Genomic DNA, 13,434 nt, shown 5'->3' on the forward strand with positions numbered 1-13,434 from the left:
TGTCCGTTGTATTTCTGTCTTACCCAGTAGACTAAAATCTTTTAAGATCAGTGGCGTTGTAGCTTTGTATCACAAACTCAGAACAGTAGTTGGCTTAATACATGGTAGACATTTTCTGATCTAAGCTGAACAATTAAGAAAGACTTTAAGTTTTGGTTTGCAAAGGCTTTATTTCTGAATGTATGTGTGATTTTAACAAATACTTTCAATAAGCAAAACTGACAATATTACATAAGTACAATCTATAAGATAAAGTGCCAAATTATCTGAAATCAGAGTACTCTGGATAAATCACTGGGAAGAACAATGGCTTCCCCCCATATAAAAAGGCACAACAGCACCTCTTTTCTATTTGCTTCTCTTCAAGTGTTCAAAATGGTAAGAATGTTTTCCATGACACTGGATGCAAGAGTTTCCAAACAGACTTACCTTTAAAAGCTCAGAAATTGGGTTCAGGTGACATTTTATGAGAACAATTCAGGAGACCAAGCACTTTTAGTTTCAGGCACTGAAGGTGACCAACCTTCTGAAAATGGAAGGCAACATTTGACTTCTGAATGGGAAGCAAGTCCCAAAACCGACTCCTTGAAAATCCAGCCTAACCCTGTACTGTTATAGTCAGGAGATTTCTGTTCTGCTGCTGTAAGCATATTCTTCAAATTTAACTTTTTCTTAATTAAGCATTTATCAGTTCTTTGTTTGACATATTTCAGTTTTTTTCTTGGTAACTCTTTTTGATCAGGAGAATTATAAGCAGCTGGGCATTTCCTTAGACCCATGGCCTGGAATCCAAGCATTTCTGAAGGAAATACTTTTTGTGTGGTAGGAGGGACCCATTCATCAACATCAGTTTCAAGGTACTTAGTAACAGGACAGTTGTTGGAGATCTCTGGTTGTATAATACTAGATATAGTAGGGCTTCTGGATTTCTGGCTGGTTGTCTTTATATTTTTTGGACAGCTTGGGGTGGTTTGCTGTGCATCATTTACAGTGGAAATCCTTGTCTTTTTATAGTTAGCATCAAGGTCCAAATAAAAGGCAGGCAATTTTTTGAAAGCTCCTGTCATTCCATGAATTCTAGTTTGGTGGAATCCTATAACTGGAGTTGACTGTGAACATGGAACAAAGTCTTGGCTATCTTCAAAATCATATTCTGAATCTGACTGAAAATGAGGTGGAGAGGGACATGTTTTTAGATACAGAGAGGCAGATGTGTTTTGCAAGGATAATTTTTGTGAAGACTGGCTGGAGTTTTCAGAGAATGATCTCAGTGAAAAATCAGATTCTGTATGATGACTTTCTGCCAAAGACTTTCCCCACTGTAACAAAATATCCTGTGACTTTTTGGTCACTTCTGTTGCCATGTCCATTTCTTTAGGACTATCATCAAAGAGATCAGCAGAAGCATTGTAGCCACCTTCATGACCAGCAGAACAGTTTGCTGTTAGGTTATTACCAGTGTGCTCATAAGACATTTCTTTCAATGCATTCGTACTTCTATTTGGCATACTGCAAAGAGCTTCTAAAGGATATGTGAGTTTCCTGCAAATTGTCGAACTGTCACCCTGGTTCTTTGGCCGCCTACAGTATTGTTTATTTTCTAAGTTGTGAAGGTTGGAAACATCATTATACCTCCTAGAACTCAAAGTTGTCAACTTTTCACTCATTTTGGATAGTGATTTTTCTCCACATCCATTAAAATATTTGCTATTGAGACAAGAATGGTCAGTCTCTGAAGTATCGTGCTTAAGTGAAATTTCAGCCTCATGTGGTGGTGGAATTCTGGTAGACTTAAGAGTAACTGTTGTGCCTGAGCCTTTTGAAGATGGAAACAGAACTGAGAGATAAACATTTGGTAGAAGATTTTCAGAAATGCCTCTTTCACTACTACTTGAGATAGTCTCTGCTGTGTTCTCTGGTTGTGACTCTTTATGAACGCTAGGACTTGGATTTGCTTCACAGTTGGAAAGGAAGTTATTTTTGCTGGAGTTTGCTTTGACTGTTGCTTGTGGTGATCTTAAGCCTATAGGTGGTGCATGCAAGGATCTAGTAGTTCTCTGTGGAGTCACGGATAACCTGCTGTGGTCTGCATGTAATTTACTGACGTCATTATCTAGATGACATTTCCTGCTACTGCCATCTGTCTGGGTTATAGCAATCTCACTTTCGATAGCTGCCAGAAATTTGTTTAGGCTTTCAGAGAGTGGAAGGTCAGCCCAGATCTCAGGGTCACAGTCCTGAGAACCCCCAGCTATCTCTTCAAGTCTGAGTGATGAAGGTAGACAACACATAGATCTCTCCTGAAAGCTAGCGGGGGTATCTACATCATGATACTGGTGACATGTTAGCTCACGCTGGGAATATATATTTTTAACTTCCACTGCACTGTGGAAGGATTTTGTATTACTTGGCTCAAGGGGCTCTTGCACTTTCAAAGGGAATAAATTAGAACCAGGAACTCCAATTTCATGATGATTGCTATGAACCGCACTTGGCTGATTAGCTTGTAAGCCAAGCTCTTCACCCAGCTTTTGTGCTGCACTCTTTTGATCCATATAAGAAACAGGGCTCCATAAACCCTGAATGGTATCACGGCAGCTATTGGAACCAGTGGCCTCTGTAGAGGAGATGCACATTCTGTTCTGGTGAAGAGTATCAATGGCCTCGCTTTGTTCTGAAGCTGAAAGATCATCATCATCTGTTAGTTGTGAAACAACGGAAGTGAGTTCAAGTGACAGCTGCCAGAATCCTGAAAAATCATCGCTGCCATGGGACTCAAAACAACAAGAACTGCTGTCAGGGCCACATATGCTGCTGACATCGCTATTTGAATTTTCTAAAGCAAGTAGGTGGCTATTAGGTGCCTGGGAGCCACAGTGAAGTTTCCTGATATCAGAAAGCTGCAAAAGCCGATGGAAATAGTCAATGACAGTGAAGCCTACGACACCTGGGTCTGGTAGAACAATCTGGCAAGCTACTAGCGCTTTAACTTCTCTCTTGTGGTCTGAACACTGCTCTAAGAGGTTACTGGAACCTGAACCTTGTCGATGTTGGCTTTCAAAATTCTGTGAAAGAAGTAAATGAATTTAAATCAGAATAATATTTTCTTCCTTTGACTCAAATGTGAAACAGGGATTTAAAAGGTTAAAAACAGATGCAACTATAACCCCCACCCCTGTAATTTCAATTCCTCTAGTGTTATAGGGTTTAACGCTAGAGGAATTGAAATTATGGGGAAGTAAACCTTGGAGTAAAGAGACTTGTCTTTAAATTTTGGTTCTAAAATTTCCTAGTGTTGGGACTTCGGACAAGTTATTAGGAGTCTTAGTTTTCTCATTTATAAAATAAGGATAAAAATGCAGGATTACTGTATTAGCAATAACACACAAAAAACTATAGTGCTTAGCAAATAGTAGTTGCTCAATAAATGGTAACTACTATTATATTTCTCATTAGCTTCCATAAGCTTCCAGTGTTTAAAGGAATGTTCTCACTTTAAAAAAAAAAGAAGAAGAAAAAGAGCCATCTGAGATTTTAAGAAAGAAAATCTCTGTAGCTCCTGGTTTCATCTTCCCTTTGGGTTTTCTCACTGTTCAGCTGTGAAGTGCTATATTCTGCTTTTTAAAACCCTGACTGCAGTGTAGGCAAAATACTGATTTGTTCCCTTTAGCATACAAGAGACAGAAAACGATTACTCCTTCAGTCAGCACATTCTCTGGACTTTTTCTATAGTCACTTTTATAATTATTTAAGATGATCCTTCCTAACCTGTTCTTACAGTGATCAACACTCAGTTACTTTGCCTTCAAGGCTAGTTCCCTCTTTCTCCTTTTATAGATAAGATTAAAAAGCTAGAGTTGACGAAAGTTTTACTACAGAACCTGAACTGAATTTAGAGGGTACAGTAAATACCAAATATCAAAACAAAATATCTAACACTTGTGAATTTATAATAAATTTAGATTTTTAAAGTTCCGAATGCATTTGAATTGGGCTCTTCTAACTTTTGAAAGAGGAAGTTGTCATACATGGTATTTTAACAGATCACCTATAGCCTATTTTTACAAAGCTTAAAGTGCTTCCACAGGCTCTCACACTTACGACTCCTAAAAACTATTTAGAAAATTAAAATCATTTCATTACAATGGAAATGTTAGCATAATAATAAAAAGAAAGCTAGTCTCAATTACCGTCACTCCAAAAATAAAGCTTTGTCCAACAAAGCAAGTTTCAACTGCTTTAGTTAATAGGGTCTGAGTTGCAGCACTGTCCAGTGTTTCTGGAATTTCATTACGATCTTGAATGTACCTTGATTGGAAAGAAAATAAAAAATGGGAAGAGATAAGCTTTGAAATTTTAACTCTGCACAAAGAAGACACAATTAGTTTGAAAATACAGCATGAAACTTTTGAGTTACATATAGGGGGAAAAAAAAGTGACTTTAAGAGCTACGCATTTTGTTCCCTCTAGGTTCTTATAGCCTAGAAAGACAAAAACAACTGATCAAGTGTGAATAAAGTAGATGCCTGCCTAGTAATCAGGCCCAGCAATTATTCTAAAAGTGTCAGTGGGAGTAGTGCTGGGATCTTTAACCCTTCTCCTCAAAGCAGAGGGGGAAGTCTTTCCTTGTCGCTGGCAATCCTGGCTGTGGTCACTTGGCCCTCCCTTTCTTCAAATCACTTTGCTCTCAACTATAAGGAGATGAACAGAGATTTCCTCTGTTAAGTATTAGGCGGGGAGGGCAGAAGATTGAAGGGGAGAAAAAGCTTCAGTTGCTTACATATATCCTTACATTCTCAGAACATCTTAACAGGTCAAACTATGCAGATGAACTTGCAATGTAAATGAAATAAATGACAAAATTCAATTTCTGATATGCAAATATTCCTTCAAATAGCTTCTTCCACCTCAAGAGACCTTAGCCACTTGATCTGAAAAATCCTTCAGTTTGAAACAATTTTACTTTCTTTTTTTCTTTTTTCTTTTTTGCGGTACGCGGGCCTCTCACCACTGTGGCCTCTCCCGTCACGGAGCACAGGCTCCGGACGCACAGGCCCAGCGGCCATGGCCCACAGGCCCAGCCGCTCCACGGCATGTGGGATCCTCCCAGACCGGGGCACGAACCCGCACCCCCCGCATCGGCAGGCGGACTCCCAACCACTGTGCCACCAGGGAAGCCCTACTTTCTTATTATATATTTCTCTAACTTGCATTAGAGTTTTGTAATTTAATAGTCTAATTACAGTTTGGTTGGAGCATGGTTTAACATCATCACAATAGGTATTCAGTAAATAAACATCTTTCTATTTCTCACTTGATTATCTTTTAAATGAACTGATGATGTAAGGTCAAGCGATCATCTGTTTTTACTAAATGCATATTACCTTAAAAACACATATCTTCGGGGGCTTCCCTGGTGGTGCAGTGGTTAAGAATCCGCCTGCCAATGCAGGGGACACGGGTTCGAGACCTGGTCCGGGAAGATCCCTCTACCGCGGAGCAACTAAGCCCGTGCGCCACAACTATTGAGCCTGCGCTCTAGAGCCCGCGAGCCACAACTACTGAAGCCCGCGCGCCACAACTACTGAATCCCGTGTGCCTAGAGCCTGTGCTCCGTAACAAGAGAGAAGCCACCACAGTGAGAAGCCTGCATGCTGCCACGAAGAGTAGCCCCCGCTCACCACAACTAGAGAAAGTCCACGAGCAGCAACAAAGACCCCGCACAGCCAAAAATAAATAAAACAAAAAAAACAAAAAACCCCCACATGTCTTCAAATTCTACTGATGTACTGAAGTACTAGCTAGGAAAAAGAATGCTTTAAATATTCTTACCTGTGCAAACCAGTGGCTGTAAGACCAAAAAATGCATCTAAGCAGCTTCCAAATACAGTAATACCAAATAATTTGTTTGATTCTGCAACTTTTAAGGCAAGCTTATATCTGTAACTGGCATTTTCAGCTTCACCAGTAGAGCCACATTTTGGACAATTAGACCTGGAAAAGTGGAGGAAAAAAAGCATAGAGACGTTCACTTACTTTTTTTTAATATGACGTAAAACAAATCTGGAAAAGTAAAGATTAAAAATAATATTTTATGTACAAAATGTACAAGTTACATCCTTCTTAAACGATTTCAGATCAACCTCTTTTGAATTTTCTCTATTCATAACAGTTACTTTACTGATTTAAATTAAGTAGCACCAAATTGATAGAAATTGAAGGAAAACTGTGTGTGCGTGTATGGGGAGAGAGAGGGGTGTGGGGAGGGAGGGTGGCTGGTTGGTTGTTACTGGGTAGCTAAATCATCATTAACAAATGAGGCATATTATAGTCTGAGGTTGGGAGTGGGGGCAAACTAGATATAATGAAGTGAGCACCACACCAACAGAAGACCTGAGTCTATCTTCTGTTAAAAGGACAATGAATAATCTCAAAACATTTAATAAATATTTATACACAAAGTACCTAGTCATATTTTTCTCACTATTATAAGAATAACTTTACTTTCTTTAATTTAGTTCATTGAAATATGCTAAGAATTTATTAGATTACAAAAACTAGGTACAAAACATCTTGTTTAACTTGTTTGTAAGGCAATTATGCAATTATGGCTAAAGGCATTCTTTTTTTGGGGGGGGGGTTCATGTTTAATAGTGAAGATGGCCTAGGTCATGTTTAGACATTAGTTGATTTTCTTTTTTTCAAGTTTGAATTCTATCAAACACTGTTTTTTTTTTTTTTTGCCAAAGCCTTTCTCATCAAAAATTACTGTGTATGGGCTTCCCTGGTGGCACGGTGGTTAAGAATCCGCCTGCCAATGCAGGGGACACGGGTTCGACACCTGGTCTGGGAAGATCCCTTTACCGTGGAGCAACTAAGCTCGTGTGCCACAACTACTGAGCCTGTGCTCTAGAGCCTGCGAGCCACAGCTACTGAAGCCTGCAGGCCTAGAGGCTGTGCTCTGCAACAAGAGAAGCCACCGCAATGAGAAGCCCGTGTACTGCAATGAAGAGTAGCCCCCGCTCGCCACAACTAGAGAAAAGCCCACGCACAGCAATGAAGACCCAACACAGCCAAAAATAAAAATAAATAAATAAATTTATAAAAAAACAAAACAAAACTGCTGTGTGTCAAGTATAACACTACTGTTATGTACTAGCAGTCTGGTCTTGGGATAAATACTAAATCCCTTAAATTTAGATTTCCTCATCTGTGAAATCCAGGGTTGAAGAAGGATAAAATGAGACAAAGTATAAGAAAAGAAAGTAAAAAAAGAATCTAGTACAGATCTTGTCAAATTAATGTGTTTAGTCTGCTTCTCCCTCATAATTATATTAAGTATTGTGATGGTTACCGTCACTTCTCCTTATGCTTCCCCTCTTTTCTAGTTGTTTGCAATATCTTAGAACTCTGCTATCCATTTTTCACATTCTTAATTTAACAAATTGACCCCTTAAAACATCTTATGGTAATGGTTAATCCTAGAACTGTTTTTTCTTCATGTCGCTAATGATCTGGCTTAAAAATGTGAATAGAAAATGTTAGAGACAGTTGTATAAATTTGATTGCTGCCAGACAGCCACTAGGGGGAGCCTGAATTCCATGGCTCACAAGGTGACTCTTTTGAACAAAGGTTGATCCTTCATATAAGAAGTTACTGGGGCTCCCCTGGTGGTGCAGTGGTTAAGAATCCGCCTGCCAATGCAGGGGACACGGGTTCGAGCCCTGGTCCGGGAAGATCCCACATGCCACAGAGCAACTAAGCCCGTGCGCCACGACTGCTGAGCCTGTGCTCTAGAGCCTGCAAACCACAACCACTGAGCCCGCATGCCACAACTACTGAAGCCTGCGCGCCTAGAGTCTGTGCTCCACAACAAGAGAAACCACCACAATGAGAAGCCCGTGTAGCCCCTGCTTGCTGCAACTAGAGAAAGCCCGTGCGCAGCAATTAAGACCCAACGCAGCCAAAAAAATAAAAACAATAAATAAATTAAAAAAAGAAGTTACTGATTCATCATCATTACATCTGTGCTAATTATTAATTTGTTTTTCCACACTGATGATGGCTCTGTGCCAATCCATTCATATAATCTTAACCAAATTGGCTGGAGTTTGTGTTGTAGTCTGGCCATAGAAGGAAGTGAAGGTAATCGACTTACCGGGGCATAAAACCTCATTAGTACCAAGCTCTAGTGAAATGAATTAAGTGTTTTAAATATATATTAGAACTTCTTTAAAAATTATGTACTAATAACGCATTCAGATCTAATGTAAAATTCTTAGCAAATCTTACAATTAATGTGCATCAGTGTTTTACAGTTTACAAATGTTTTCAACATACATTATTTCCTTCTGATACATAAACAAGGCATTTACTCCCATTCACAAACTGGGAAATTGGGTGAATTTTTGCCCAATGTGACAAAGTTAGTGATTTTTATGACCAAATCCAAGGCTTTGGATTCCTTGCCTGGAGTTTTTTCTTGTATAACTATAAGAACAGTATGGTTAATAATGAACTATCTTACAAATACAGAGTATCAATGATAGCCTAAGAAAGACTAGTATTAATGCATTATTAGCATTAATGCATATATACACTAAATTATTTATACTTTTATGTTATATATAAAATGAAGATATTTATGTAGTTTCCTTTAATCCTTTTGGGAATAAGTCTGAATTGAAATAAATGTTAGTATGGAGTAATACAGATCACAGCTTTTCAAACTTCAGTATGCATACCAATCACCTAGGGATCTTCTTAAAATGAAGATCCTGATTCACTAAGTCTGGAACAAGGCCCAAGATTCTGCATTTCTAACAAGCTCCCAGGTGATGCTGATGCAGCCATTCCTCAGACCACATTTTGAGAAGCAAGGGTAGAGACAACACATTGAAATCACAGTCCTCTGATTTAACTTCTAGAGGCACCCCTATTTCCAAAATGTCATTTGTTATGGAATAGCAGTTTTCAAACATATTTGGTCTCAGGGACCCTTTATACTCCTAAAAATTATTGAGAATACCAAAGAGCTTTTGCTTATGTGGGTAATATCTATCTATATTTCCAATTGAAAATGAGAAGTTAAATGCAAGTGAGAATCCTAAAAAATATTTATTAATACCTTAAAAAATAGATCCATTGCATAAACAAAAAGAACATATTTTTACAAAAAATAACTATGTGTTCCAAAATAAATCAGTGAGAAGAGAGTGGCATTGCTTTATATTTTGCAAACCTGTTTAATGTCTGTCTTAATAGACAGCTGGATTCTCATACCTCCTTCTCTGCTCACTCTGCTGTGATATCACATGTCATGGAGCCTCTGGAAAATTTCACTATGCACTTTTACGAGAATGAGAGTGAAAAGGCAAATTATGCCTTAGAATTATTATGAAAAGTTTTGACCCCAAGAAGCCTCTGAAAGGATCTATCTAAAATAATACTTGTATTTGCTACCTTTTTTGTTTGATACCAGTTAAAACATTCTTTCATTCATTTATTTTTCTAGGTTAGTGTACTTATATTTAGAAAAAAGTAGAAAAATTGATGAGAAAAGTAGAAAAATTGATGAGATTAGTAACCCTTTGAAAATCTGATGAAAGCAATGGACTCTCTTCTCTCCCAGAAAACTGCACACATAACCATAACACACAATATTTTACATATTTCACAGGTAAAGGTAATGAAAAATATTTAAAAATAACATAGGAAAAGAAAGCTCTTAGTGCAGAGACAGATTTCTAGACCAAAGGGATAATGGGTCCCATTAAGTGAATCAGAAGGGCAACTTACATGTTTGGGCTGGCCGGATTGCTTACATGGACAAATGAGTCCCCTTTCTTGCTCATAATTTTTGGGAGTACATACACCTCCCCCATACATATATAAAATCATATATATATATATATACATATATATGTATGTTTATTCCTTCATATGAGATTACCATATTCACATATACAAATGTGTACATATGTATATATACATATTCACATATATATGAATATGATATAACTTTTATACAGCTGACCCTTGAACAACACAGGTCTGAACTGTAACAGGTTCACTTATACATGGATCTTTTCAAGAGTAAATACTATATAGTACTATATATTCTGTGGTTGGTTGAATTCTTGGATGTGGAACTGTGCATATGGAGGAACCACAGGTATGGAGGACCTGCATAAATGGAGGAACTGCACATATGGAGGGCCAACTATAAGTTATACTGTGTAGAGGGTTGGCGCCCCGTGTTGTTCAAGGGTCAACTGTACATATAGTTTTTACATTTTTATTTCTTTTTTTTTTTTTTTTTTGGCGGTACGCGGGCCTCTCACTGTTGCAGCCTCTCCCCTTGCGGAGCACAGGCTCCGGACGCGCAGGCTCAGCGGCCATGGCTCACGGGCCCAGCCGCTCTGCGGCATATGGGATCTTCCCAGACCGGGGCACGAACCCATGTCCCCTGCATCGGCAGGCGGACTCTCAACCACTGCGCCACCAGGGAAGCCCCATTTTTATTTCTTTATCTGTATCTTTATCTATGTCATGGAATCTTTTTTGAAAAGAAATCTAATTTGGAACCCTAATTCAAGGCTGAGAATGGAGCTGTTGTTGAAACTAAAGTGGGGCCCTAAAGCCCTACCTAATAGTCAGCACAATCCACTATTACTTCTCTAATCCTATCTCCTTCTAGAAGCATAGAACCCTAAGGCTCTGCAGAACAGTAATTTGAAAACCACCACTGCTCTAATCTTGGAGGTTAACAAGAGAAAAAAGTTAATCCCATAAACACAAAACGTATTATGGTGGTTGTCTCTAAGGATTTGGGGTTCAATGAAAAACCTTTAGGGAGCAGTCTTTTTGCTCTTCACTGTCTCTAAAATCTTCTGCAAAGGCTACAGTGTGGAATTCCTCTGTCATAAACTTGCTGTGCTGCAGCAGTGAGGAATTTCTGTTTCCTGTGCTGGCTTACAACTGACTCCAGGTAAGAAAAAAGGAAAGCAGAGATAACAGTAGAAAAGATAAGCACTGGAAATTATGGGAATAGACTTTGTGTAGCACTGTTAATGTAATATCTGTAGAGGAGAGGCTATTTTTGTGGACTACATTTCCACAGGCAAGGACAAAGTGCTGTGGATTTTATGTGACTAAATGGTCCAATTAGAGCTCAGTTTTCTGGGGGCATCTTAAACTCTGGGAAAGAGAGGTGGAGGTATCATTCTGGATACAAATTTCACTGCCAATTTAGAGGTAATATAGTAATTATGGATCTAGATAGCAGTCAGACTGTTTAGGCTTGAATATGTTTCTGCCACTAACTATCTGGCTTTGTGATTTGGGGCAAGTTATTTTACTTTTCTAAGCTTTAGTTTTCTCCTTTGAAAGGTGGCATTAACAGTAGCATCGCCTCACAGCGCTGTTGTATTAAAAGATATAATGCTTACAAAGCTCCTAGTACCATGTGTAGCATATAGTAAACATTCATTAATGTTATCTATTGTTATTACCAGTCTAAAGAGGTAAAAATGGCAGTATTGTTCAACCTAAATGGTTGTTATAGATTATCTTTAAAAGAAATGACTTGGGGGAAAAAAACTCAGTTTTAAAAATGTTTCACATTTATATATTACTAATTATGTATCACACAATGTTTGAAGCATTTATTAATTCACAACAATCCTATGAAGCAGATATTATTAGTTTCCCCATTTTGAGATCCAGATAATTTAAGTGACTTGCCCAAGGCTACACAGCTTTAAGTGGCAGGGTTGAGAGTTGAACCCAAGCAGTCTGGCTCCAGAGAACTGTGCTTTTTAATCACCAGGATATAATGCAATAGGTAAAGTATACTTGCCCAAGATCATACAACTATCAAGCGTCAGAGCCTATCTACAACGCTGTTGTGTTTTCCGAAGCTTGAAATCGTTCCATTTTACCACACTGCTTCTAAGAATAGGTCCTAAAGGAAAACAGTCCCTGGGTTTTAGTTTTTTCAGAAGATAGGTAGGAACCTGAAAATGAGTGAAGCTAAGTCTAGATCGAAGACAACCTAGACACTATCACATTGTTATTTATTCATTCATTTAACATTTATTGTGTATTTTCTATGAACTAAACCATAGGCTGAATGCTGAGGATTTAATGATGAATAACACAAATAGGTTCTTTCTCTCAGTTTACAAATGAGTACTTGAAAGAATAGCTTAATAAAGAAATAGTGAAAACTACTGGAAGGATGACTTAGAGTCCAGGTGTGGGTTGGAACTGTCAATTCCTCCCCATACAATGCCAACTAGACAAAAAGACTAGTTAAGCATATTGCTGGTCTACTACTCTACTTACATACTACTAGGTACTTACTAGATATTCTTATTCTCACCCCTAGGAAGAGAGAATGTATTCTTAAGGAACTCCAACCCTAACCTCTCACCTGTACTCTATAAAGATCAGAGAAGAATCCCAGGCTCTCAGGTCTAGTTGGCCTGAATCTGGGCACCATAATAAAGTATTATGTGCCAAGCACAGGTGCTGAAGGATACAGAGATTACAATAACAAAGTCCCTGTTCTCAGGGAGTTTATTCATTTATTAAAAAATAATCTGGAGATTATACAAAAATAAGCAAACAATGAACAAACAAAAAACCCCTACACTATTTCCAGGGATATCCCAGAAGTGTACTAAGTTTTTGCATCAGGCTCGTGACTTCCTCTCTGAGAAATTAGTTTTCTTCTCTGAAGCAGGTACTTAGTAAAGACTTGGAGATAATCTGAAACATCCCTCTAGTAATAGAGGATTACCAGCCAATTCTATTCCAGGATTTACAGAAGAACCAATCCAAGAGAATCTTAAGTCCTGATACAAATTTAATCCTTACTTGCCTTTGAGCCATAGGAAATCTACAGTGTACACTTGCATTTTCTTTCTCACACTTTCAGGCTTTATTTTTACCTTTTGGAGACCAGGAGTATCCGAGAGAAGCACTTTTGACATGAAGGATATATAAAACTAGAATTCTGGAGAGCAAGAACTGAGGCAAGAAGAAATTTTCTTCTTCTATTCATGTGTCCTCACTGTGGTCTGCAAAACAAAATAACCATGGGATGAATGGCAAATCTTTAATTGCATGTGTGTAATTCATTTCTTAGGAAAATCACTTAAACTTCACTGCAAAGTCAATAGATGTTTTTTTTGTAGTAAATGTTAGTGTATTGGAAAACTAATTTTTTTTTGTTTAATTAAGAAAATAAGATTTAAAACAGAGTAGTTCAAGCAAATATTCTGTTTTTGAATAAATGCTCCACCCCAGTAATTCAAGAAAGGTATCATTTAATTTCTTTCAACATCTTTATAAGAAGAGCTATATAGAACTTGTTTCCACTATTAATAGAAAAGAACTTAAAGGAACTTACAGGAATGTTTAAAAGA

General features: G+C 38.0%; 1 protein-coding gene across 1 annotated transcript; it reads right to left on the minus strand.

The window, feature by feature from the left end:
• Window positions 1-464: 464 nt before the first annotated feature.
• On the minus strand, window positions 465-13,070 carry DDIAS (DNA damage induced apoptosis suppressor). The gene is made up of 4 exons (XM_065883052.1): window positions 12,958-13,070; window positions 5,833-5,994; window positions 4,191-4,308; window positions 465-3,065 (listed from the first exon to the last, which is right to left on the minus strand). The coding sequence occupies exons 1-4, from the start codon at window positions 13,068-13,070 to the stop codon at window positions 465-467; spliced, it is 2,994 nt and encodes a 997-aa protein (XP_065739124.1).
• Between the last annotated feature and the right edge of the window lie 364 nt (window positions 13,071-13,434).

The sequence above is a fragment of the Phocoena phocoena genome, chromosome 8, assembly GCF_963924675.1.
Source record: "Phocoena phocoena chromosome 8, mPhoPho1.1, whole genome shotgun sequence".
Taxonomy (NCBI): Eukaryota; Metazoa; Chordata; class Mammalia; order Artiodactyla; family Phocoenidae; genus Phocoena; species Phocoena phocoena.

What these genes read in the sequence shown, in the direction of transcription:
- DDIAS (XM_065883052.1), bottom strand. Translation starts at nt 13,070, where the DNA reads ATGAATAGAAGAAGAAAATTTCTTCTTGCCTCAGTTCTTGCTCTCCAG. An exon ending in ACAGCCACTGGTTTGCACAG is followed by an intron (nt 4,309 to 5,832) that starts GTAAGAATATTT and finishes TTTCCAATCAAG; the next exon opens with GTACATTCAAGATCGTAATG. An exon ending in GCTTTATTTTTGGAGTGACG is followed by an intron (nt 3,066 to 4,190) that starts GTAATTGAGACT and finishes CTTCTTTCACAG; the next exon opens with AATTTTGAAAGCCAACATCG.